The sequence below is a fragment of the Cricetulus griseus genome, chromosome 6 (genome assembly GCF_003668045.3).
Source record: "Cricetulus griseus strain 17A/GY chromosome 6, alternate assembly CriGri-PICRH-1.0, whole genome shotgun sequence".
In the NCBI taxonomy this organism is placed as follows: Eukaryota; Metazoa; Chordata; class Mammalia; order Rodentia; family Cricetidae; genus Cricetulus; species Cricetulus griseus.
The window spans coordinates 154,631,708-154,656,591 of record NC_048599.1 but is presented as its reverse complement, the minus strand read 5'-3'; the positions used below and the strand labels follow the sequence as shown (position 1 = coordinate 154,656,591).

The following is a 24,884-nucleotide window of genomic DNA, read 5'->3' as shown; positions in this document are numbered from 1 at the left end:
AGTGAGCAGGACAAGGTCAGGCAGCAGGTGGCAGAACCACTGTGACAAGGAGCCCAGGTCCTTCGTCCATGCTGGCTGGCGGCCTATCTGTCGTTTAAGTTAACCCTCCTGATGGGCCTGGCCCGGTGAGAGGAGCACAGAGGAATGAATGACCAGATATCAGCATCCCATCCCAGAGCTGAGACCCTGAGAAATGAAGAGCATTGCCTCAAGTCACCCAAATGCAACTAGTGTGAAGCCAACATCTCAGCCACAGAAAGCAAAATCTCTCCTCCCCTAAATTTGGGTAAGAGGACAGTGGGAAGGAACAGGACATGGAAGAAGTGCAATCTGCCCTCAGTAGCTGGTGCTCAGTGAGCACTCCACTGGGGAGTCCCTCACACCCTGGGGAGAGGACAGAGAACCAGAAAGGCTGCTGACTTGTGTGCCTGGGTATCAAGAGCTCTTCCCACCCAGGATCTCTGAGGGTGCTTTATTTCTTTCTGGTGCTGGGTATTGAACATTGGGTCTCACAGATGTGCCCTACTGCTGAGCCATGCCACCAGCCTCACCACTGGGGAATTCTAGACAGGGGCTCTACTGCTGAGCCAAGCCACCAGCCTTCTCTTTACTTCAGAGAATTTTTATTATGTTTATTTCTTCCTTTATACACATACATGGGCTTGTGACTGTCACTGCACACATATGGAGGTCAGAGGACAACTCTATGGGGTTGGTTCTCTCCTTCCATCAAGCTGGTCCCAGGGATGGAACTCAGGTCCTTAGGCTGGCAGCAAGTGCTTTATCCATGAAGCCACTCCTATTGTCTTTTTACTTTTTGTTTTGGGACATAAGTTTGCTAATGTCCATGCTGGCCTTGAACTTGGGATCCTCTTGCCCCTACCTTTGGAATAGTTGGAATGTCAGACCTTCCAGGCAGTTTCTATCTCTGGTTTTCCAGCTCAGCAGTGGGGAGATGTCATAGGCTTTTAAATATGGAGTGTAGCTCTCTGCTGGAGGATCTATTAAGAAAGAATAGTTAGGTTTAACCAATAAACACAGCAGCAATGCCTACCTGGGGCTCCAGTGGTCAGAGTAGAGGGCCCTTGGTAAGAAGCAGGAGATGGCCCAGTGCTAGTGCCTCATATTTTTGATCCCGGCACTCAGGATGCAGAGGTAGGTGGATCTCTGAGTTTGAGGCCAGCCTGGTCTACAGAGTGAGTTCCAGGACAGCCAGAGCTACACAGAGAAATCCTGTCTCAGGGGAGAAGAAGCAGGAGATGTTCATAGCCCATAAAGACCCAAGGCAGTCCCCTCTGCCATGCCTTAGTGTCCTGAGAGGCCGCTGACAAGACAGGCTGGGGAGTAGAAACTCTCAGTGTGTGGGGTCACTCCAGGAGGAAATGCAGGACCCAACAGACATTAGTGACATCAAATGCTGATGCAACAAGGGGCACCCGTGAGCCTTCGGGGAGATCTGGGCCAGAAGCCTCAAGAGGGGACCAGAGCCAGGAAAGTTGGGACCAGGCACTCTGAGTTCAAAGACCACCTGCCTTGCTGGTCACTCACCAGGCCCAGGGAACTGCAGTGTCTATAAAGTAGGTGACAGCTGAGAGATCAGATTGGTACCCCACATGGAAAGGAGCTGTCTATTCTGAGGAGGGATTGTATGAGGGGAAGGGGCCGTTTGTAGATTTTTTCAAAGATTTATTTATTTAATGTATTTCTGTATATGTGTGTGTTTGTGTGTCTGTGCACAAGAATGTGGGTACCCACGGAGGTGTAGCTACAGGCAGTCGTGAGCTGCCCAGTGTGGGTGCTGGGGAAACCCCAGTCCCCTGGAGGAGGATTGGAGCAGTATATGTGTTAAAACTCTGAGCCATCTCTCCAGCCCCAGTTTTTGAGGCAGAATCTCATTTCACTCTGTAGCCCAGGCTAGCCTTGAACTCATGGCAGTCTTTCTGCCTCAGAGTCACATGTGCTGGGAAATAACAGCCGTGAGTCATCATTCTTAGCTGGTTTGGATATTTTATTTTTCCCACTTCCTTTTCCAACTGCCACTGAGTCCTCTTGAGCCAGGAAATGGCAGGGGGGGGGCACAGGTAAAGAAAGAGAAACTAGGAGCTCCCCAGCCAAGCCTGAGCCCAGGGCCCAGCTCACAGGCACACTCCTGTGTAACACACCTGCTGGGTTCCCCTCTTTCTCTTTCCCTCTCTCCTCTCTCTCTCTCTCTCTCTCTCTCTCTCTCTCTCTCTCTCTCTCTTTTGTTTGAGACAGGGTTTCTCTGTGGCTTTGGAGGCTGTCCTGGAACTCACTCTGTAGACCAGGCTGGCCTTAAACTCACAGAGCTCTGCCAGCCTCTGCCTCCCAAGAGCTAAGATTAAAGATGTGCGCCACCACCATGCCTTTCTTTCTTCCTTCCTTCCTTCCTTCCTTCCTTCCTTTCTATCTCTCTCGCTCTCTCTCTTCCTGTTTCTCTGTGTGTGTTCTGAATGTGATTATGTATTGTGTGCACATGTATGTGCTGGTATACTCACCTGTGCATGTATGTGTGATGGCTGGAGATGGGTATCTTATTCTATCACTGTCCAGATTTTCCATTTATTTTGTGTGTTATGTGTGTGTGTGTGCGCGTGCGTGCGCGCACATGCGTGTGCTATGTTTGTGCAGGTGCCATAGGATGCCAGAAGAGGGCACCAGATCCCTTCGGAGTGGAGTTATAGGCAATTGTCATCTGCTTGACATGAGTTCTAGGATCCATACTTATGTCCCTTGCAAGAGCACCAAGTGCTTTTACTGCTGGGCTGTCTCTCTAACTCCTCTACCGTATTTTGTGAGATGGGGTCTCTCACACACACACTGGAGCTCTCTATTTTATCTAGATTGGTTGGTCAGAGAGCCCCAGAGATCTGCTTTTCTCAAGATGCAGACAGACAGACACCACAGCACCAAGACACACACATACACACCACAGCACTGTGATACAGACACACCACAGCACTGAGATACACACACATACCACAACACTAAGCTATAGACACACACAGAAGGCACTGAAATACACATGCACACACTAACACACAGAGAGCACTGAGATACACACACACACACACACACTCATGCATACAGCACTGAGATATACACACAGCACTGAGATACACACACACACACACACACACACACACACACACACACACCACAGTGCCCATCTTCACACTCGTCCTTACACAGCAAGCGCTTTCCCCACTGAGCCGTCTCCGGCTCTAACCCTTTTCCTTCTTTTTGATGAGTTAGGTGGTATGAAGCCCAGGCCTCTGTGGACATTACTCCATAGTGCCACACCTCAGCCCCCCCCAGGGGACTCTAGACAGGGGCATTGCCACTGAGTCACGCCTTCAGCTTTCCAACACCTCACTTATTTAGACAACATGAGCCCACAGGTAAATGTTTCCTTGATGCCACAGCTAAAAATAAATGGCAGAGAAGGCTCACACCTGTTGTCTCAGTATGTAGGAAGTGGAGGTAAAAGAATGGCTACTAGCCCGAGGCTAGCCTGGGCTACAGAGTGAGACCCTGTCTTTAAAAAAACAAAACCAAAAAACTACAATATAAATTAAGTAGAGTTACTTCTTTCCCACACTAAGCCTGAGATCTGTGGTGTGTGTTTTCTCTGTCTGGTGACCGCTCAGGCAGCTGCTCTGCCTGGGGAGAGATTCCATTTGCATTTTGATCTCATCGTGGTCACAGCTGACAAGTCAGCTAGCAGGCCCTGGCTGTTCCCAGCCTGCTAACAAAGCTTCCCACCTTCAGAACTGACATCAAGTCAGTAACAGATGGGGAGACTCAGAGCCTCCATCCCCTGCCCCGGAGGTCACATTTCGAATACTCAGTAGCATATGTGGCTGGTGGCTGTGGCATCAGGCAGTGCACTGGGTCTGTGTGAGTCTCGGTGCAATAAAGGCACACGCAGAGGCTGAGCAAATGGGGGTGCACTGTCAGAGAGAAGTGGGAAGTGCTGCAGGCGAGAGGCCACGAGGAGCCTGGTGTGGTAGAGCGTGAGGCATTTGGGAACAGACTGAGCCTGTAGAGCCAGTGGGGAGGAGTCTGCTCAGGCCCTTCAGGGAACTGACCCCTCAACTGACACTCCACATCTCCCAGCCTCTCTCAAATGCACCAACAAGATGGGGCTGTACCTCAAAACCTAAATTAGGTATTGTGTGGTCAATCAGCTGCTGGGCATAAAAACACCATTTAAAATTATTTGTTTTAAGTTGGGTGTAGTGGCACACGCCTTTAGTCCCAACACTCAGGAGGCAGAGGCAGTCATGTACCTCCTTTCACTTTTTTTTTTTTTTTGAGGCAGGGGTGGGGGTGTGGGGGTGGGGGAGGGGTCTGTCTATGTATACCAGCGTGGCCTAGAACTCTCAGACATCCACCTGTCTCTGCCTCCTAAGTTCTGGGACTAAAGGTGTGCACCACCACCAGACTCCTCCTCTTCCTGTCTTGAGACAGGGTCTCATTAAATTTCAAAGGCTGGCCTTGTAATCAAGATCCTCCTGACTCAGCCTCTCAGGTGCTGGGGTGACAGGCCTGTCCCACCAGATCTAGCTTCTCTGATGCATTTTAAGCTGAAGTGATGCACCAGGACCTTTGACCCCCATATATTCTGGGCTGCGGATTACCAGAGTTCAGTTTGTTTCTGGCTTCTTTAAAGCAAATGTTTGTGTGTGGTAAATTTCAGAAATGTAACGGATGCCAGCTGAGGGTACTGTCAATGTGGAAACATGCTGGGCATGGTAGTTAGCACACCTTTAATTCCAGCACTCAGGAGGCAGGGTGGTCGGACTTCTGAGTTCGAGACCAGCCTGGTCTACAGAGTGAATTCCAGAATAGCCGGGGCTACACAGAGAACCCTGTCTGGGGGTGGTGGCAGGGGTGAGGGGGCGGCGGGGCAGATGGAAGCTGGTCTTTGTGACGAGAGCATTCATTTCCCTCTCGGCTTCTGGTTCTTCAGTGCTGCAGTCACTGGGTTCTTTCTCAAGGTCATCTGTGTATCCCTTACATCTCAGGGGTGGGGTTTCTCAGTTTGTTTATCGGATACACGGAGAGCTGCCCCTCACCCCTTTCTCCCTGGTTCCTGAAGGTAGAATGCCATCCGTTTCCTTACCAGTGGGGAAGACGCACTGAAAGAAGGAAATACACAAAAACTAGCCACTAAGTATTAAATGATGGCCAGTAGAGTAGCCAAGGTGGAGAACTGTAAGTGAAGTGCCTGGGCGGGGGCCAGCCATGCATCGCAGCACTCAGGGTGAAGCTCCAGCCAGGTCACGTCGACTCAGTAGATTTCCCCTGGCTCTGGCTAAAGCGTGAGTCATCCTGCCTAGTGGAGTTGGGGACGCTGGCACAGATGCACTCCATGAAGAGGCCAGTGTGAAGGTGAGCAGGGATGTGAGGAAGGGCACCCTGGCAGGCAAAGTCTGGGTGGCTGGAATGCTGTGACTGGAGCTGGCCCAGGCTGGGGGACTCTGGTGAGCTGACCCCAACATGAGTCAGCAGGACAGTCTGGCTTCTGTAACAGTGGGGAGTGGCTGAGGGGGGCCTACAGCCTAGCAGCTGTGACAATGGGGGCTGGCTGAGTGGGGCTACAGCCTGCCCATGCACCAGAGTCCACGTGTGGGTCCTGAGACCCCACAGCACATCCCTGAGCCCCTGGGACAAAATGGAAATGTCCTGTTCCAGAGCTCCCTGTTTGAGATTTTTCCCCCTCCTCTCCCTCCTCCTCTCCCTCCTCCTCTCCCTCCTCCTCTCCTCTCCCCCCTCCTCCTCTCCCTCCTCTCCCTCCTCCTCTTCTCCCTCCTCCTCTCCCTCCTCTCCCTCTTCCTCTCCCTCCTCCTCTCCCTCCTCTCCTCTCCTCCTCTCCCTCCTCCTCTCCCTCCTCCTCCCTCCTCCTCCCCTTCTCTCCCTCCTCCTCTCCTTCTCTCCCTCCTCCTCTCCTCTCCCTCCTCTCCCTCCTCCTCCCCTCCTCCTCTCCCTCCTCCTCTCCCTCCTCCTCTCCCTCCTCCCTCCTCCTCTCCCTCCCTCTCCCTCCTCTCTCCCTCCTCCTCTCCTCTCCCTCCTCCTCTCCCTCTCCTCTCCTCTCCCTCCTCTTATTGTCCTTCTCTCCCTCCTCCTCTCCTCTCCCTCCTCCTCCTCCTCTCCTCCCCTCCTCCTCTCCTCTCCTCCTCCTCTCCCTCCTCCTCTCCCTCCTCCTCTCCCTTCCTCTCCCTCCTCCCTCCTCTCCCTCTCTCCCTCCTCCTCTCCTCTCCCTCCTCCTCTCCCTCCTCCTCTCCCTCTTCCTCCTCTCCCCTCCCTCCCTCTCCTCTCTCCTCTCCCTCCTCCTTCCCTCCTCCTCTCCCTCCTCCTCTCCCCTCCTCCTCTCCCTCTCCCTCCTCCTCCTCCCTCCTCCTCTCCCTCCTCCTCTCCCTCCTCCTCTCCCTCCTCCTCTCCCCTCCTCCTCTCCCTCCTCTCTCTCCCTCCTCTCTCTCCCTCTCCTCCTCCTCTCCTCTCCCTCCTCCTCTCCCTCCTCCTCTCCTCCTCTCCCTCCTCCTCTCCCTCCTCCTCTCCTCCCCTCTCCCTCCTCTCTCCTCCTCCTCCTCTCTCCCTCCTCCTCTCCTCTCCCTCCTCCTCTCCTCCTCTCCCTCCTCCTCCTCTCCTCCCCTCCTCCTCTCCTCCTCCTCTCCTCCTCCTCCTCTCCCTCCTCCTCTACCCTCTCTCCTCCTCTCCTCTCTCCTCCTCCTCTCCTCCTCCTCTCCCTCCTCTCCCTCCTCCTCTCCCTCCTCCTCTCCCTCCTCCTCTCCCTCCACCTCTCCCTCCTCTCCCTCCTCCTCTCCCTCCTCCTCTCCCTCCTCCTCTCCCTCCTCCTCTCCCTCCTCCTCTCCCTCCTCCTCTCCCACGTCCTTTATTATGACACATGGTCCAGATATGTGGCCCAGGATGGTCTCAAACTTGCAATCCCCCTGTCTCAAACCCACATACCATCAGTTTCTTGTGTTTGTAATGACATCATCTGGAACTGGCTGGATCGGTCCCAAGGACAGATGCTGTCACTGGATTCTCAGGACCAGGGCTCATGAAATACCAGTGAGTGAATGACAGACTGGCCGCTCTCTAATGAAGGAGCCTATGGTGTCTGAGTGTTGCTACCCCAGCGGTGGGGTAGTGGCAAGGGTGAGATAGACAAGAGAATCACTGGCCATCTTTGTAATAACGGGTGTTGTATTTATCTGAATGACACTCTTAAAAGATAGAATCACAGCTCAGGACTTGGCTTAGTTGGCAACGCGCTTGCCTGGCATACACAAAGCCCTGGGTTCCATGCCCAGCACCACATAGACCTGGCGTGACGGTGCACACCTGGAATCCCAGCACTGCAGCACAATTGCCAGGAATTTGAGTCAAACCTGGGTTACTTAGTGAGGCCTGTCTCAAGAAACAAAATGATAGTCTAGTAAAATGGATGCAGGGGGATTATGTCACACCTTAGGAGATGTGACAAGAGTGACAGTGTGGAGACTCCCAAAGCCCCTCAACAGCCTCAGGCTTCCCATCCTCTTCACCCCAATAGCCTGGGCTGTCCCCTTGACTACTGCTTATCTGAGGATGTTGCTATGTTTGCTTCCTGTTCCTGTCAACGGCACAGTGACCACACAGACAGTCCTGTGAGTTCTGTCACAGCTGAAGGTCACATAGAAATGGCGTTCTCTAGTGGACAGCCGGGTGTGTGCAGGGCAATCTCCCACGATGGCTTCCAGAGCCACTGTTTGAGGCTCATGGTTGGTTCCCCCAAACTTTAGCACCACAGAGGCAGGCGCCTTGTCATCTCCTGCCGCCCTCTGTTTCGAATGTGTGGTGTGGTGTGTGTGTGTGTGTGTGTGTGTGTGTGTGTGTGATGTGTGTGTAAGTGTGTGTGTGTGTGTGGTGTGTGTGTGTGAGTGTGTATTATGAGTATGTGTGGTGTGTGTGACAGTGTTGTGTGTTTTGTGTGTGTGTGTGTGTGGTGTGTGTGTGTGTGAACAAGTGTGTGTGTGTGAGTGAGTGTGTGTGAGTGAGTCTGAGTGAGTGTGTGTGGTGTGTGTGTGTGTGTGTGTGTGGTGTGTGAGTGTGTGAGTGTGTGGTATGTTGTGTGTTGTGCGTGTGAGTGTGTGTGAGTAAGAGTGTGTGTGTGTGTGTGTGTGTGAGCAAGTGTGTGTGTGTGTGGTGTGTGTGTGAGTGTGTATGTGTGAGTATGTGTGGTGTGTGTGACAGTGTTGTGTGTTGTGTGTGTGTGTGTGAGCGAGTGTGTGTGTGAGTGAGTGTGTGTGAGTGAGTCTGAGTGAGTGTGTGTGGTGTGTGTGTGTGTGTGGTCTGTGAGTGTGTGAGTGTGTGTGTGGTATGTTGTGTGGTGTGCATGTGAGTGTGTGTGAGTAAGTGTGTGTGTGTTGGGCGAGTGTGTGTGTGAGTGAGTAAGAGTGTGTGTGTGTGTGTGTGTGTGTGTGTGTGTGTGTGGTGTGTGCGTGTGAGTGTGTGTGTGTGTGTGTGTCTCACTGAGCCTACAGATTGCCGATTAGGTAGGTTAGTGAGCTCCAGGGGTCCTCTGTAACTAGTGCTGGACCACAGGTATGTGTAGCAACCAGGCCTTTTATGTCAATGCTGGGAAGCAAGCCCAAGTCCACATGCATCTGTGGCAAGCAGTTTACCAAACAAACAAACAAACAAACAAAAAATGGGTTTCTCTGTGTGGCTCTGGCTATTCTGGCACTTGCTCTGTAGACCAGGTTGGCCTCAAACTCACAAAGATCACCTGCCTCTGCCTCCCAAGTGCTGGGATTAAAGGCGTGCGCCACCACTGCCCAGTTCCAAATGTTTTGTTTCTCTTGGATAAACAACCAAGAGGAAGCAATGTTGCTTTACAACCCTGATAATGTCAGGATACTTCATCCAGGTATATTAACTATAAGATAACATTGGTCAGCTTGTGGGGCTGACATGGTGGCAGGGCTGGGGACAGTTATGACCAGAGCACCTCTGAACTGCCTGGGTCAATTTTGTGTCTCCTAACTTCTTGGTTTCAAATTTGGTCTAGCCTCCATGGCTGTGTGACATTAGCCAGGTGGCGCCACCTCTCTGAACCTCCATCATCTCCTCCTAAGTCAGGGATCATCAGAAGCCTCATGGTGTTGCTGCATGAATCCACACAGTCAGGGGGGACTGTGAGGCAAAAGTTCGCTTCCTTCACTGGACACAAATGCTCTCTCCACAGTGCAGGCAGTACTGGGAGTATTTTGGAGACATTAATCAAAACAGATAGACCAAAAATAAGTAATTGTTGAGGCTGGAGAGATGGTTTAGCCATAACAGCACTGGCTATCTTGCAGAGGACCTGGGTTCAATTCTCAGCACACACCTGGCAGCTCACAACTGTCTGTAACTCCAGTTCTGGGGGATCTGACGCCCTCTTATGGCCTCTGTAGCCACTATATGTGATACTCAGACGCATGAAGGCAAAACAACCGTACATATAATATAAACAAATTAATCTAAAGAAATGTTTTCACCGTTGAAAGCCCCTGGACAAAGAAGATAGCCATGGCTTGGGTATGCTCACTCAGTATCTGAAGCACTAAACAACCCAGAATCCAAACCTCTTTTAGTGCTGGCATGACACCATGGGTAGAAGGTTGATTGCCTGACCTCACAGAACCAACCAGAGACAAAACATGGTGAACCAAAAATATCAGATGCGACTGTGTGGGAAGCCTCTGTGAACTGGGTTTAGACTCAGATCCTTTGCCCAAGGCTTCTCCCTGTGTGTACGCAGCTATTCCAAAATACAAAATTCTCAACTCGAGCCTCTCTGATCCCTGGGTTTTAGGTGAAATAGGCAGTATTCAGCCTGAGCTGTGTGAACTGTGTGCACCTGTGTGTGTGTGTGTGTGTGCGCGCGCGTGCGTGCGTGCGTGCATGTGTGAGTGTGTGTGAGTGTGAGTGTGTGTGCACGTGTGTGTGTGCGCGCGCGTGTGTGCGTGCGTGTGTGAGTGAGTGTGTGAGTGTGTGTGGTGTGTGCGCGCGCGTGCGTGCGTGTGTGAGTGTGTGCGCACGTGTGTGTGAGTGTGAGTGTGTGTGCACGTGTGTGAGAGTGTGAGTGTGTGAGTGTGAGTGTGTGTGTGTGTGAGTGTGAGTGTGTGTGTGTGTGTGTGTGTGTGTGTGTGTGTGTGTGTGTGTGCGCGCGCGCGCGCCTGTGCGCGCAGATGGCCCATTGTCCACGGGGTGTCCTCCATGATGAGGCTCGGGGACATCATGACATATTTCCCATGGGGCGGGCAAGAATCTGTAGAGGAATAGAAGGTAAGGGTGCAGCCTGTGTAGAATCCTACAGCAAGGTTGACTCAGAATGTGGGAGGAAGAACGAAGCCAGTGTGTTGGGCCAACAGAGGTGATGGCCCAGAGGGACAGGGCAGATGGGATGACTTGGGGGCCCTTGTAATGACGTGTCTTACTTATTTTCTTTCTTTCTTTCTTTCTTTCTTTCTTTCTTTTTTTTTGTTTGTTTTTCGAGACAGGGTTTCTCTGTGTGGCTTTGGAGCCTATCCTGGCACTCGCTCTGGAGACCAGGCTGGCCTGGAACTCACAGAGATTCGCCTGCCTCTGCCTCCCGAGTGCTGGGATTAAAGGCGTGCGCCACCAACACCCGGCCGTGTCTTACTTTCAGTAAGACAGGTGCTGTGGGTCTGAGCATGGGCAGGGCAGAAGCACCTGGTCCTTGGTGGGTCCTCTCCTGCTGGTGGGAATTGCTGACTGTGGCTTTAGTGGAGACAGAATTATAAAAACGTGATGACTACAGTCGAGGCTTTGATGGTGGTGGCTTTTCCTCCTCCCATCCATCTCCTAAATGGGGAGCCTGTATAAATCCAGCCCTTCCTTGTCTACCATGGGGGCTGAGTTGGCTGCCTTGTGAGGATGAGCCCTCATCACTTGCGGTGCTAATGTGGAGACATGCCTGTGAGTATCAGCCCAGTCACAAAACCCAAAGAGGCTGTGTGAGCCTAGGAGCAGAAGGGGTTAGAGATGGACTCCACAGACCCGAGAGGCCAGGTGGAGGCCAGAGCTGGCATGAGGGTGGGGATGAGGAGGAGGGAGTGGGAGGACTGTGGAGGGTCAAGGGGCTCTGGAATCTTAGAGTTCTTCCCCTGGCTGGTGAAGTCTCTACAGTATCCAGGGCTGAAGGCACAGGCAGGGAGGGACACAAGCGCTCCGGGACTTTCTTTCATTCTGCCCTTCATTTACCCATCCTTTCGTTCATTTCACTGTTCATTCTCCTATTCTCTAGTCATTCTCAATTCTGTGTATTGATTCATTTTCTCACTCAATTCTCTCGGGTGCTCTTTCATCCACTCTTCATTCATCCATCCACTCATCCATTCATAAGTTCATTTACTCGTCACCATCTTCTCTCTCATTCATTCATTCACTCACACGTGACGTGAGTGTCAGCAGCCTGAGCTCTGGCTGCTTGGCCTCTGGGGATGTGAGCTGCATTCAGAGTTTTTGTTTTTTGTTTTTTTTCCCAGTGGAGCAGTGGCCCAGGTGTCCACATTACTTTACTTAGTCACCCAGGAATCATTTCAGGGTGCCTAAGGGCACAAGATTCTTCCCTGGAAGGTGACTCAGTTTCCCTCTCCTGTAATGGGAAAGAAACAGCTCTCTCAAGGAGCTGCTGAGATCAAAGATTAAATCATACTTGGGGCTACTGAGTGTCTCTTAAGAGCCTAGTATTTAAGATATACAAGTATATCCTCAGTAGGAGTGAAGGCTTGGAACAGTGATTATTGCTGTCCACGTGTGGCAGACAAGGAAACTGAGGCTCAAGGCGGTGGCAAGGCAGGTTAGGCATAGTCGTGGGCAGGCATCCATCAGCCTGGTAACTGTTGATCTCACCGCTCCCGCTTCCTGAGCCAAATCTACCTGGTAACTGGTGATATCACACATTCTACTCTTAGGGTCAACCTGTAGAAAAGCAGTAAGATCACTGGGCAAATGAAGTCTGTAAAGAATTCACAACTTACTGAAGGTACATTGCCCTGCAGGCTGGCCCGAGCAGGGCCTCGATGTCACTTATCCACTGTTGTGTAAAATGACTGTTTTAGCTCGGGTTTATGGGATGCTAACTTCAAGCCAGGCTACCAGGCTGCCGGTTGACCGCTTACAGTCCTTCTCGGTGAAATTTAACTGACTTTGATGCAACACTTTCTCCATGTTAGACAGCGGCTTGAGCACTTTACAGAATGCTACAAGGCGGCAGTTATTATGCCCATATATGTATCAAAAACCCAAGTCACAGAGAACTTCCCACGGTGTGGATTCCTGAATGTGCTAACCTCCATGTTTCTGAGTTTCACCTATGTGTTCAGAATCAAACTCTCATCACCAACATCATCAGCATCATTGTTGTTGCTGCTCCAGGGATGGAACCCAGGGCCTTGTGACATACCACACAGCCATGCCCACCCTTCACTGGGGATTATAGGAAGGAGCTCTACTACTGAGCCACACCAACCCCAACCCCTCACTGGGAATTTTACATTCCAAACCTTTTTTCTAAGGTATATTTTATTGTGTTTATGTGCATGTGTGTGTCCATATGGATACCTATGAAGGCTAGAAGAGAGCATCAGATGGCATCAGAGGCATTCGGTATTTGTATGCTGCCTTATGTAGGTATCAGAATCAGAACTTGAGTTTTCTGAAATAGCTGTTAAGTACTTCTAACCACTGAGCTAAAAACTCCCCAGCCCTCTTTTTTGGGGGGTAGGGGAATTTGAGACAGGGTTTCTCTGTGTAGCCTTGGCTACCCTGGAACTCCTCCTGTAGACCAGGCTGGCCTTGAACTCAGAGATCTGCCTGCCTTTGCCTCCTGAGTGCTGAGATTAAAGGTGTGTGCCACCCGGCAGCTTCTTACTTTGTGAGACTAAACCTCCCTGTGCTTCGGGAGTTGGCCTTTAGCTTTCTGATCTCCTGCCTCAGCTTTCTTTGTCTTGGGAATGACTAGCTTGATCCACTGGTCTCACTCAAAGAGAGTGAAGTGCAGTTGGTGACATCCACAGTTCTGGCCACCCTAACTTTCCTGGGTCTTTGGTCCCTTCCATATCGAGAGGGACAGACACAGGGACCTGCAAAGGTAACATTCAGAGGACTTTAGTGGGACACTGATGACATTCAGTTACTGCACAGTGGTGGAGTGTGGGAATTGCTCCCTCAGATAGAGTGGCATGAAACCAGAAACAGAAGCCAGAACCTTGTAATCCATGTCTGAGGATGCTTGCTACCCCCCCCCGTCACCCCCCCCATCCGTCAAGAGTCTGAAGCAGATGTAACCAAGAGCTGTTCTTATGAACTTTTAGTGAGTACTGTTCTTCAAAATTAGGCAATTTTCTGTGGTTTCCTTTTGTCCCCAAACAATGGGCTAATGTGCCAGCACCAAGGCTCAAGCTCCATTACTAATAACACATTAGATAAAATATATGTTCTAGATGAGCCTGGTTGCCCAGGTCTGTCATCCTGAGACCAAGAACCAAAATTTCAAGACTATCTGGAACAGTTTAGTGAAACCCTATCTCCAACAAATTAATAGAGGGTTGTGGGCATGGCTCATCCTGTACCATTCCAGAAGCCCTGGGTTCAATTTTTCTCTTTGGGAACTCAGTTCTGTGGCTGCATAAATGCGTCATGGCTTTAGGAAAAGCAGCTAGATCATTTTAGCTTCTCAGTGAGTCGTTGTGGGTTTTCACATGGGCAGCGTGCAGCGTGGGCAGGGCACCTGCCACCTTTGGCTTGGGTTCCTCATTTATAAAATGGCCTGGTCACGTGGTCTCACCTTCCAGGGTTGGGATGCGGAATAAACATGAGGAGAACACTTAGCTCTATCTTACAGATGTGAAGTACTCTGCTTCCTGCCAGCTGTCAGCTTTGGGCAAGCCGCCCCTGCCCTCTGTGCCCAGCTTTCTACACCTGTAATATGAGTATAATAGGCAGATGTCAGGGGGTGGCTGCGGTGATATTGAAGCAGATGTACTTTCCAGAGGGTACAAGGCCCAGAGGAGGGACCGTGCCCACCAGGGTGCCAGTGGCGGGCCTGCAACATGCTGCCCACCTCCTTGTTCATGGTTAGTGTGCCATTCCTCTCTTACAGCCAGAAGCTGCAGGGTGAATATTTCAGGTATAAAGGCATCCCCTTTCCAGTCGGCATGTACTCACCTGAGAGCCTCAGCCTGGCCGAGAACACCGACAACGTGAGGGATGAGGACATCTTCATTGTCACCTACCCCAAATCAGGTATGTGTGGTACTCGCTTGGGCTCAGGAAAGAAGTGGGGAAGGAAGGGAGGAGCCTCCAAACCTGGGAATCTGTCCTCTGCTGGAAGCACCTTCCTGTGCTTCGACCACTAACTCCCTGTTCCAAGCTTGGCCAACCCTCTCCCTCCAGGGCTGCAACAGTGCCCCCAGACCTCCTCTGTCCCCTGGGCTGTCACAGCACTGAGTGCCCCCAGACCTCCTCTGTCCCCTGGGCTGTCACAGCACTGAGTGCCACCAGACCTCCCCTGTCCCCTCAGCCCTCCCTGTTCCCTTGGCCACTGTGTGTCTGGTGGGTATTTTGTTTTTGTTGAGACAGGTTTTCTTGTAGCTCAGGCTAGCCTTGAACCCCTGGTCCTCCTGCCTCGGTGTTTTGGGTTCCAGGAGGGTGGGTGTGTGCCACCAGGCACAGCCTCACTGATGGAGTCTCTACTTTCTTGTTGGAAGGGTTATCTGGGGAAACCCCGAGAGCTTTGTCTTCTTTGGACACTGCTGTGCTCACTGAGCCTGAGCCATGCCTGCGTGTTTGTGGGGAAGGCTCTTAATCCCAGTACTCAGGAAGCAGAGGCAGGCAAATCTCTGTGAGTTCGAAGCCAGCCTGGTCTACAGAGCAAGTTCCAGGACAGGCTCCAAAGCTACAGAGAACACACACACACACACACACACACACACACACACACCACACACACACACACACACAACAAACAAACAAACAAACAAACAAACAAAAAAGAATATGCCCATGGAAGCATAGGCCTTTCGTCCCCAGCACTGAGGAGGCGGGGCAAGTGAATCTGAGACCAGCTTGGTCTAGGTAGCAAATTCCAGGCCAGCAGGGCTACATACTGAGACCCTGTCTCAAGTAAATAAATAACAAATATAAAAAGAGAGAAAGAAAAGGAAAATACCTCCCAGACACATCCTCAGACTAACCTGATTGAGGCAGTCCCCAGTTGAGACCCTCGGGTAACTGGACTGTGCTGACAGCTGAGGCTCCCTAAGAGAAGCTAGATACGGTGGTGCACTTTTGTAATCCCAGCATGTTGGAGGGAAAGTGAGAGGATCAGGGGTTAAAGGTCATCCTCAGCTACAGACTGGATTTGAAGCTAGCCCCAGGCAGGTAGACACTGTCTTAAAAAAAAAAATCTTACTCATGCTACGCAAGAGTGAACCTTACAGACACCACACTAGCAGAAATAACCCAGACACAAAAGGAATTAAATGTGGCCCTTAAAGTAGCCAGGCTTGGAGGGAGAAACTGGTAACTGGTAACGCCGGCTTTGTGAGGTGAGAAAGGAGGGTGTTTGTTTAATGAATGCAATTTCTGTTTGGGAAAAGAACAAACTTTGGGTGTCGATGGGGATGACTGTTGCAAAACAGCGTGGTTGTATGTATGTCACCAAATGGTTATGGTTAGGATGGAGAGGCCTGCAATTGTGTATTTTCTAACACAAAGAGAAGGGACTTCGTCTATGAGCTGGTCCCCGGAGCATAGAGAGGCCGCAGGCGCGGAATAACCCCACCCTCCGCAGGGAAGAGGAGCCCCGGCAGCAGTGAATCTGGGAGTAGACTGCCCTGCTCCAGTCTCCGGATTCACCGGAGAGGTGCTGAGATGTCCTGGTGGAGAATTCTTGTCACCGTGTATCCCCTGCGCTAGTGATGACTTGCCAAAGAGAGCTGCCACTGAAAACAGTGTCGGACAATTCATGTTCCTCGGGCGCCCTCTGCCGGTGGTTGAGAACTGAGAAGCTAGCAAGGTCGGAGACTGATGATGGAAGAGAATACCAAGCCTTGGGCTCCTGGGCAGGGACAGGGCTCCTTGCTAAAACATGACATGACATTCAGATATGAGACATAAGTTGGGCCTGGTGGCATAGGCCTGCTGTCTTTGCTAGACCATGGACTGAAGAAGGAGGACCCCCAAAGCTGGCCCTGGACAGTTTAATGTGATTTTTGTTTGTTTTGTTTTTGTTTCTTGGTGTAGCCCTGGCTATCCTGGAATTCACTATGCAAATCAGGCTGGCCTCAAACTCAGAGATCTGCCTGCCTTCTGAGTGCTGGGATTAAAGCTGTGTGCCACCACTGCTCAACGTGATCTTAATGTGTCTCATGACAAAAAGTAAAAAGAAATGAAGATGTAGCTCAGCAGAAGAGACCCTGTCTAGAATTCCCCAGTGATGGGCTGGGGTGTAGTTCAGTGGTAGAGACCGTGCTTAGCATTTCTGAAACTCCAACTCAATCTCTCTTACTGCAGACAGACAAGCAAAAGATTAAAACACACACACACACACACACACACACCGAGAGAGAGAGAGAGAGAGAGAGAGAGAGAGAGAGAGAGAGAGAGAGAGAGAGAGAGACAGCCAGGTGTAATGGCTTTACTCTCAGTACCCAAGAAGCAGAAGCAGGAAGATCTCTGAATTTGAGGCCAGCCTGACTTGCATAGTGAATTCCAGAATAGCCAGGGCTACATAGATCTTGTCTTGAAAACAACTGTAGCAAAATAATTAGTTAAATAAATAAGGGTGATGAAATGTCTCCCCATGTCAATGCACTTGCCACTGAGGCTGACAACCTGAATGTGAATCCCAGGACCCACATGAAAGACAAGCATGGTAGACAGCTTGTGCTTGTGACTTCAGTGCTCAGGTTAAAGACAAATAGATTCTGGGGATTCATGGCTGGCCAGTTTATGGGATACCCTTTCTTTAAGAAGAAAGTGGAGAGTTATAGAAGACACGTTCAGAAGTGGGCAAATCTTCCCGAAGCACACAGGCACCACACTCACAGGGAGGCAGTCTGCTGTGTGCAGTGTGCGGTTCGGTGGCTGAATGAGGGGTTCCTGCTTGCTTTTTGGGCTGCAGCCATGCAGAGAAGGAGAGAGAAGTGAGGAAGAGGACATACTGATACAGCAGTGTCCACTCCCAAGATACCTGGGTCTCCAGGAGCAGCCAGCATAGGGAACAGTCATAGTTCTCCCAGACCGGCAGTTACAGTCCTGTGTTTATTTTTATTTTATGCATATGTGTGTTTTACTCACATGTGTGCGCCATGTATGCACATTGCCCACAGAGGCCAGAACACAGCCCCCATATGTGTGTGCACACATGTGTGTACACGCGAGTGTGGTGTGTGTGTGTGTGTGTGTGTGTGTGTGTGTGTGTGTGTGTGTACGTGCGTGTACCACAGAGTGAGTGGAGGAGGTCAGAGAACAACTTGTAGTAGTTGGTTCTCTGATTCCACCATGCAAATCCTAGTGACTGAATTCAGGTCATCAGACTTGGCAGCAATTCTCTGTGTCATCTTGCTGGCCCTAAGCCTTTTATTTCATTTAACTTGTTAAAAATTTTACACAGATGGGTCTTTTACATTTATGTGTGTGCACCACATAAATGTGGCCCACAGAGGCCAGAAGAGGGTGTCACATCCCCTGGAACTAGAGTTACAAGTGGTTGTGAGTTGCCATGTAGGTGCTGGGAATTGAACCTGGGTCTTCTGCAAGGACAGCCAGTTCTCTTAACCACTGAGCCATTTCTCCAGCCCCCTTGTTCATCAGGGTTCTATTGCCGTGAAGAAACACCATGACCATGCAACTCTAATAAGGGAAACGTGATTGGAGCTGGCTCACAGTTTCACAGGGTCTGCCCATGGCAGGGAGCATGCAGGCAGATGTGGTAGCTGAGAGCTCTACATACACTTCCTCAGGCAGCAAGAAGAGACAGCCTATGGGCCTGGCTTGAGCCTCTGAAACTTCAAAGCCCACTGACACACTTCCTCCATCAAGGCCACACCTCCTAGCCCTTTCAAATAGTGCCACTCCCTGTCGACCAAACATTCAAATGTATGAGCCTATGGGGGCCACTCTTTTTTTTTTTGAGGGGGGTTTTTGAGACACGGTTTCTCTGTGGCTTTGGAGCCTATCCTGGAACTCACTTTGTCAACCAGGCTGGCCTCGAACTCACAGAGATCCTCTTGCCTCTGCCTCCCGAGTGCTGGGATTAAAGACGTATGCCACCATCACTTGGCCAAGCAGGCCATTCTTAATCAACCACCACACCTCTGTCTTTTTTTCTGAGACAGAGTTTCACACTGTAATCTAGACTGGCCTCAGATTCAAAGCGGTCTTCCCCCTTAGCCTCCAGAGTTCCTCCTGTTTTCCCAGCTGGCTTCAAACACAGTGCTGCCATTGGGGGTGTGGTTCCATTCCCACCCCTTGGCAGACCTTCACTCCCAGCCAACCTTTCTGTTCTCTTGGTAGGTACCAACTGGATGATTGAGATCCTTTGCTTAATCCTGAAAGATGGGGACCCCTCATGGATCCGTTCTGAGCCCATTTGGCAACGTGCACCCTGGTGCGAGACCATCATAAGCGCCTTCAGCCTCCCAGACCGGCCCAGTCCCCGCCTCATGAGCTCCCACCTTCCCATTCAACTGTTCACAAAGGCCTTCTTCAGCTCCAAGGCCAAGGTGAGGGGGGTGGGCTGTGGGTGAGGGGGTAAAACTGACCAATTGAGTAGCTGCACAGTGAATACACACTCGAACATGTGACCTGTGGGAGTCACCTTTTAAAGGGGAATAGATTCTAGGCTAGATGTGGTAATGTGTGCCTGTTACTCCAGCACTTGGAAAGCTGGAGCAGAAGAGTGGTCATGATTTCCAGGTCATCCTAGGCTACAGAACAATACCCTGTCCAAAAAAGAGCCGGACATTGGTGGTGCACGCCTTTAACCCCAGCCCTCGGGAAGCAGAGGCAGGCGGATCTCTGTGAGTTTTAGGCCAGCCTGGTCTCCAGAGCAAGTTCCAGGACAACAGGGCTACACACAGAGATCCTGTCTTGAAAAACAACAAAAATAACAAACAAAAAAAGCAAAACCACAGAATTGACAGAGGGGCTAGGGGACCAAGAGGCTAAATTGGTAAAGCAGCAACCTGGCTAGCATGTGAAGCCCTGGGCTACATCCCCAATACCACACAAATAGTCATGCTGGTGCACACTTGGTTTTGTTGCTGCTGTTTTTTCCAAGACAGGGTTTCTCTGGGTAGCCCTGACTGTCCCAGAACTCGCTCTGTAGACCAGGCTGGCCTCAAACTAGGAGATCTGCCTGCCTCTGCCTCCCAAGTGCTGGGATTAAAGGCATGCACCAGGGCCTGGCTAACACACAGTTGGGATTCCCTGGCAGAAACAGGAAAGACAAAGATGCCATTGCCCAGGCACAGGGGAAGAAGTTGTGGCTGGATCAGGTGTAGGCCAGAGGGAAGGCAGAGCTGGGCTGGTGCTTTACTTTTGTTTTTTGTTTGTTTTTCTTAGATTTTTTTTATTTTTGTTTTCAAGAGGCTTCGGTGTGTACCCCAGGCTGGCCTTGAACTCACAGAGATCCACCTGCCTCTGCTTCCCAGTCAGTATGTCATGTCATGATCTCCCTCGTCTTGACTTCCTGGCCTTCCTCCTCTGTGTTTGTTTCCAGAAACCAAACTGGCTCAGAAACAGCCCTTCCCTGACTTCTGATGTGGCTGGAGAAAGCCCTGTCCCTTAGGATGAGCTGGGCTGAGCCTACCCCACAGGGTCAGAAGAGGGGGAGCAGGGCAAGCGGCCTGGGATGGGTCCTACTGTACCTGACACCTTCCCTCCCCACTGTCTGTACACAGGTGATTTACTTGGGCCGGAACCCCAGGGACGTTGTGGTCTCCCTCTATTATTACTCTAAGATTGCAGTGCAATTGAAGGACCCTGGTACACCTGACCAGTTCCTTCAGGATTTCCTCAAGGGAGAAGGTGAGGACTGGGAAGGGACAGCCAGGAAAGAGATGGGAGAGACAACAATTAGGGAGACAGAGATGGGGAGAGATGGAGGCTAGCAGAGAGGTGGACAGACAGACAAAGAGGCAGAAGAGGAGAGATATAGTCCCTTTTTGCTTGTCAGCTGTATGGATGGTGGCAGGAGGGTGGACCGCACAGATGAGAGCTGGCTGGGGTCGGGAGGGTCTCTGACCTGGCGCAGAGGACACGGTGGCCTGTGTGGCCTGGTCCATGTGGCCTCACACACCCTCCACGCCTGCAGTGCAGTTTGGCTCCTGGTTTGACCACATCAAGGGCTGGATCCGGATGCAGAGCCACGAGAACTTCCTGTTTATCACCTATGAGGAGCTGCAGCAGGTTCGTTTGGTGTATGTCTGTCCCCCTCCTCCCTCACCACATACTCCTGGATGCCTGCCAATCCTTGTACTGGGGAAACAGCCCATGGCAGTCTGGGGATGAGAAGTGGGTGGCTACAGGCAGATAGGGCAAATCAGCTCACAACCAGATAGGATGGACTCATAGAGAGCAACAGACTAACAAGCGGCAGGAGAGTACAGCCAGAGCAGCCAGAGCAAAGGCCCTGGGGAAGCCCCCACCCACTCTCACCTCCATCTCTCTCTCTAAGTCTCACGTAGCCCAAGTATCTGAGAATGACTTTGAACTTCTAATTCTCTTGTTTCCAACTTCTGAGATTGCAGCAGTGCACCACCATGCCCAGTGCATGCAGTACTGGGTAGGGACAAACCCAGCTCTCAAGTGCTTGTTTATTTGTTGTGTTGAGATAAAGTTTCTCTGTGTAGCTCTGGCTGTCCTGGAACTCACTCTGTACACCAGGCTGGCCTTCATCTCAAGAACTTTCTGACTCAGCTCCACCAAGTACTAATATTACAGGCATATTCTGTAACTGTCACCTTTTTCAGCTTTGGGGATTGAACCCAGGCCTTGTGCACATTAGGCAAGTGCTCTACAAATGAACCATAAGTCCAGGTCCTCGCTGGGAAATCCTAGGCAAGAGTTCTACAACCTTAGCCTTTGCATTATTTTTATTTTAAGAGAGTCTCAGTAAGTTTCCTAGGCTGGTCTTGAATGGTTACTCCTCCTCAGTCTCCAGAGTGATGGAGATGACAGGCTTGTGCCACCAGGTCTCACTTCTGGAAACACCTTTTTGTAGTTACAACTATAGATTCTCAGCACACAGGGTATCTGCAAACCAATGAAAAGGCGGCTCTGTGGGTAGCTCTGAGTATGCCTCGCTCTGGTGTGCTGTGCCTACCCCAAGCACACCCCAGCCTTGTCTCAGCGAAACAAGAAACCCTGTCTTGAAAAACAATAAGCCAGGCATGGTGGTGCACACCTTTAATCCCAGCATTCAGGAGACATAGGCAGGGGGCTCTGAGTTCAAGGCCAGGTCTACAGACTATGTTCCAAGACAGCCAAAGATACACAGAGAAACCTTGTTTCAAACCCCACCCCCACCAAAAGAAAAGAAAAATAACAACAAAAACAAGCAAACAAAAAGAGTTGGCAAGTTGACTCAAAGGGTAAAGTCACTTGCTACCAGGCCTGACAATCTGAGTTCAATCCCTAGATGAGGAAGGAGAGAACTGACCCCTTCCATTTGTCCTCTGACCTCCACATGTACACATAAACACAGCACACACACACACACACACACACACACACACACACACACACACACACACGAATGTGATGAAAAATTTAAGCGTATATTATACATACATATACACTTAAAATAGCATAGCCCACCCATTTTGAGCTGTGAAAATGGTCATTTTTTTAGGTTCACCCTGGAAAGTCCTCACCACCATTCTAAGGAAGAAATGTACCTTGGCACTCTGGAGCAAGTTAGGAATTTGCCAAAGACACACAGCAATTCCCTGAAGCCCCCATATTTTTTCCATCCTGGTAATTTCTTCTGATGGAAAGTTCTGGAAAAGGTTTCAGCACCATGTCTTTCTACCTACATCCAATCAGGTTTTATTCTCCAAAAACTGGGCCATGGAACCAAGCACAGCTTCTGGGCCACTCCTGGGGTGCCTGGCACCGCCCACATGTGTGTTTCTGGGACAGACCGGTGGCTCAGAGAAGAAAGGGTTATGAAACAGGAATGACCTGGAAAAGCAGGCTGTGGGGCTATGTACTGACCAGCCATGCAGAACGCTGCATCCCAAAGATGGCTGTGAGGTTGAGAGGACCTGGGGCTTGGGGCCTGAGTCTGAGCTTCCGGGCTATGTGACTTTGGACAAGTATCTTGCTATCTCTGGACCTCTGTTTGCCAACTAGGTTCAAAGCTGATGGCAGGATCAGCACAAATGTGAATGAGGACTTTGGGTCACAGTCTGGTTCCTGGCACTTGAGCCAAGTGTCACAAGGAAGATGGCAATTGAGTTTATCAGTGGCAAAGAGCATATCAAGAAATCTTGTGCTAAGATGTGGAGGTGGGAAGTGTGGGAAGGAGGGGCTCACACCAAACCACTCTGTCCTTGAAAATCAGGCCTGGATAGACTCTGTCCCACATTCTGGGGAGTCACTGAATCGGGGAAGCTAGGGAAGAGTGGCGGAACTGAAGGGCTAGGAAGGAGGCTGGAGCAGGCAGCCTCGGAAAGGGCTTGCAGACGTGAGGGTCTGCGAGAGAGAGGATGTGATGTGGGCTAGGATAGGGATATTGGGGACCTAGAGATGAGGACACGGGAAAAAAAAAAAAAGGCATGACAGGTATCTGGGCTGAGGCAGATAGGGTAGGGTAAACCCTAGAGACCGGTGCTGGGATGTTGGGAAGGGTCAAGGAGTCTCTCCCACAACTGTCCACTTCTGACATACAACAGGGTTCTCTGTAAGCTGCAGGGCTGACCTCTGCCAACTTACACTCCCCCACCCCCTGCAGAATCCTCTAGAATCCTGGAGGACAGGGAGGCCCAAAGCTTTGACTTGGAGGTGGGGAAATTGAGACAAAGAGTCAGGAGCCCCTCCAGTCCACCCAAAGTGGTCCCCACTCTACCGATTATTCCTCTTTCCACCCCAGGACCTTCGAGGCTCCGTGCAACGCCTCTGCGAGTTCCTGGGCCGGCCACTGGGTGAAGAGGCCCTGAGCTCTGTGGTGGCCCATTCTGCTTTTGGTGCCATGAAGGCCAATACGATGTCCAACTACACACTACTGCCAGCCAGCCTGCTGGACCACCGCCAGGGGGCGTTCCTGCGCAAAGGTACCACTGTGTGCTTCTAGGTAGTTCATAGCTTTGGTGGGCCTTTATTTTTCCAGATGCCATATGGAGTGTACAGGGTCACCTAGCCTAGTCTTCACTCTTAGCAAGAGGTCTGGCATTCCAGGTTCCTGCTTGCTAACCTGCCTCCATCTGGGTGTCTCCCTGGAACGAAGCCTCCTGAGTGCTTCCATATCTGGGTTCCCAGGATCCTGTGTATTATACAGAATAATTAAGTATTTAGTCGGGTGTAGTGGTGCTCACCTACCAAAACCAGCCACACAGAGTTGAGGCCAGCTTGGACTACTTTAGACTCTGTCTCCAAACAAAGCAGGACCAGGTGGTCCAGGCCGGTCCCTCATCTCCAGGCCCTGTTGCCATGTGGTTTCATGTTCTAAATTCCAAGAATTGGGAGTGAGGATATCTAGGTATATCAGTCCCCCTTGGGGAACCTCCTGGCCTCACCAGAGGTGACATGACATGTAACTAAAATTCAACAGGCTATTCAAATGGTCCTTTTCCACACAGGCAAGGGGTAGACCCTAATAGTCACTGTGACATGAGGGACCAGCACTCATGATGGCATGCTTGTGGGGCATCTTGCTGAGATGAGGCAGCTCAAAGGCTTTGGAAACCTCAAACTGGTCCATTTGTGTACAGCCTTCAGAGTGCCTGGTCCCTGGGGTGCTCTGGCCGTCAAGTCACATGGCTAGAGGCCATGTTGGGTACCTGAGAGGTACTATGTGCTGGAAGCAGCAGCTCCTAGGGGAGGTGACACACAGGTTATAAAGTGGGTGTTTGGGTGCTAGGAGGGAAGTGAGTTCCCAGAAGAGATCTGGGAGGCCACAGGTCAAAAGGACAAGGCTGACAAGAGTCACCTAGATGTGAGAGAAGGAGGCAGTAAGCATGGGGGGATCTGGTTAGGTGGCACAGATGGTATAGTTGGTCATGGTGAGTGGAGGCAGAGGGGGACACCCCAGCAGCTCCTCAGTGGTCCCTTCCTCTGGTCCCTTCCAGGGATCAGTGGTGATTGGAAGAACCACTTCACTGTGGCACAGAGCGAGGCCTTCGACCGTGTCTACCGTGAGCAGATGCGGGGACAACCAAGCTTCCCCTGGGACATGTCCCCAGAGGACACCAGCCCTGATGGCGAACCTGACCCTGAGCCCAGCCCCAGCCCCAGCCCCAGCCCCAGCCCCAGTCCCAGCCCAGGATCCTCTGATAACCCTGACCCAGCATCCTCACAATAAACCTATCAGTCCAATTGCCCTTTCCTCCACGCCACACTGTCAGGGGCAAGTGGGAGACGCGCCACAGACAGAATGCAAAAGTGCCACAGAGGGCCAGTGAGACTAACTTCTCATCCCATTGCTTGGGAGGTAGAGGCAATAGGATTGCAAATTCACATTCAGCCTGGGTTACTTGGTGACCATATGAAAACAACATGAAAGGGGTGTGGAGACCCACACTGGGCATGAACTCAACAGGGATGCCAGGCTGGGGCCTGACCCCTGGACCTGGGGG

General features: G+C 51.2%; 1 protein-coding gene across 1 annotated transcript; it reads left to right on the top strand.

Annotated features, from left to right (window-relative positions):
* The first annotated feature begins 5,095 nt into the window (after window positions 1-5,095).
* On the top strand, window positions 5,096-24,616 carry Sult2b1 (sulfotransferase family 2B member 1). Its single transcript, XM_027420585.2, has 7 exons — window positions 5,096-5,415; window positions 14,183-14,325; window positions 18,601-18,809; window positions 19,989-20,115; window positions 20,402-20,496; window positions 23,183-23,363; window positions 24,378-24,616. The coding sequence occupies exons 2-7, from the start codon at window positions 14,238-14,240 to the stop codon at window positions 24,608-24,610; spliced, it is 933 nt and encodes a 310-aa protein (XP_027276386.1). The 5' UTR covers window positions 5,096-5,415; window positions 14,183-14,237; the 3' UTR covers window positions 24,611-24,616.
* The last annotated feature ends 268 nt before the right edge of the window (window positions 24,617-24,884 follow it).

Coding starts and splice junctions, on each gene's coding strand:
- Sult2b1 (XM_027420585.2), top strand. CDS start 14,238: ATGTACTCACCTGAGAGCCTCAGCCTGGCCGAGAACACCGACAACGTG. Junction 20,116..20,401: donor GGATTTCCTCAAGGGAGAAG/GTGAGGACTGGG, acceptor CCACGCCTGCAG/TGCAGTTTGGCTCCTGGTTT. Junction 23,364..24,377: donor GGGGGCGTTCCTGCGCAAAG/GTACCACTGTGT, acceptor GGTCCCTTCCAG/GGATCAGTGGTGATTGGAAG.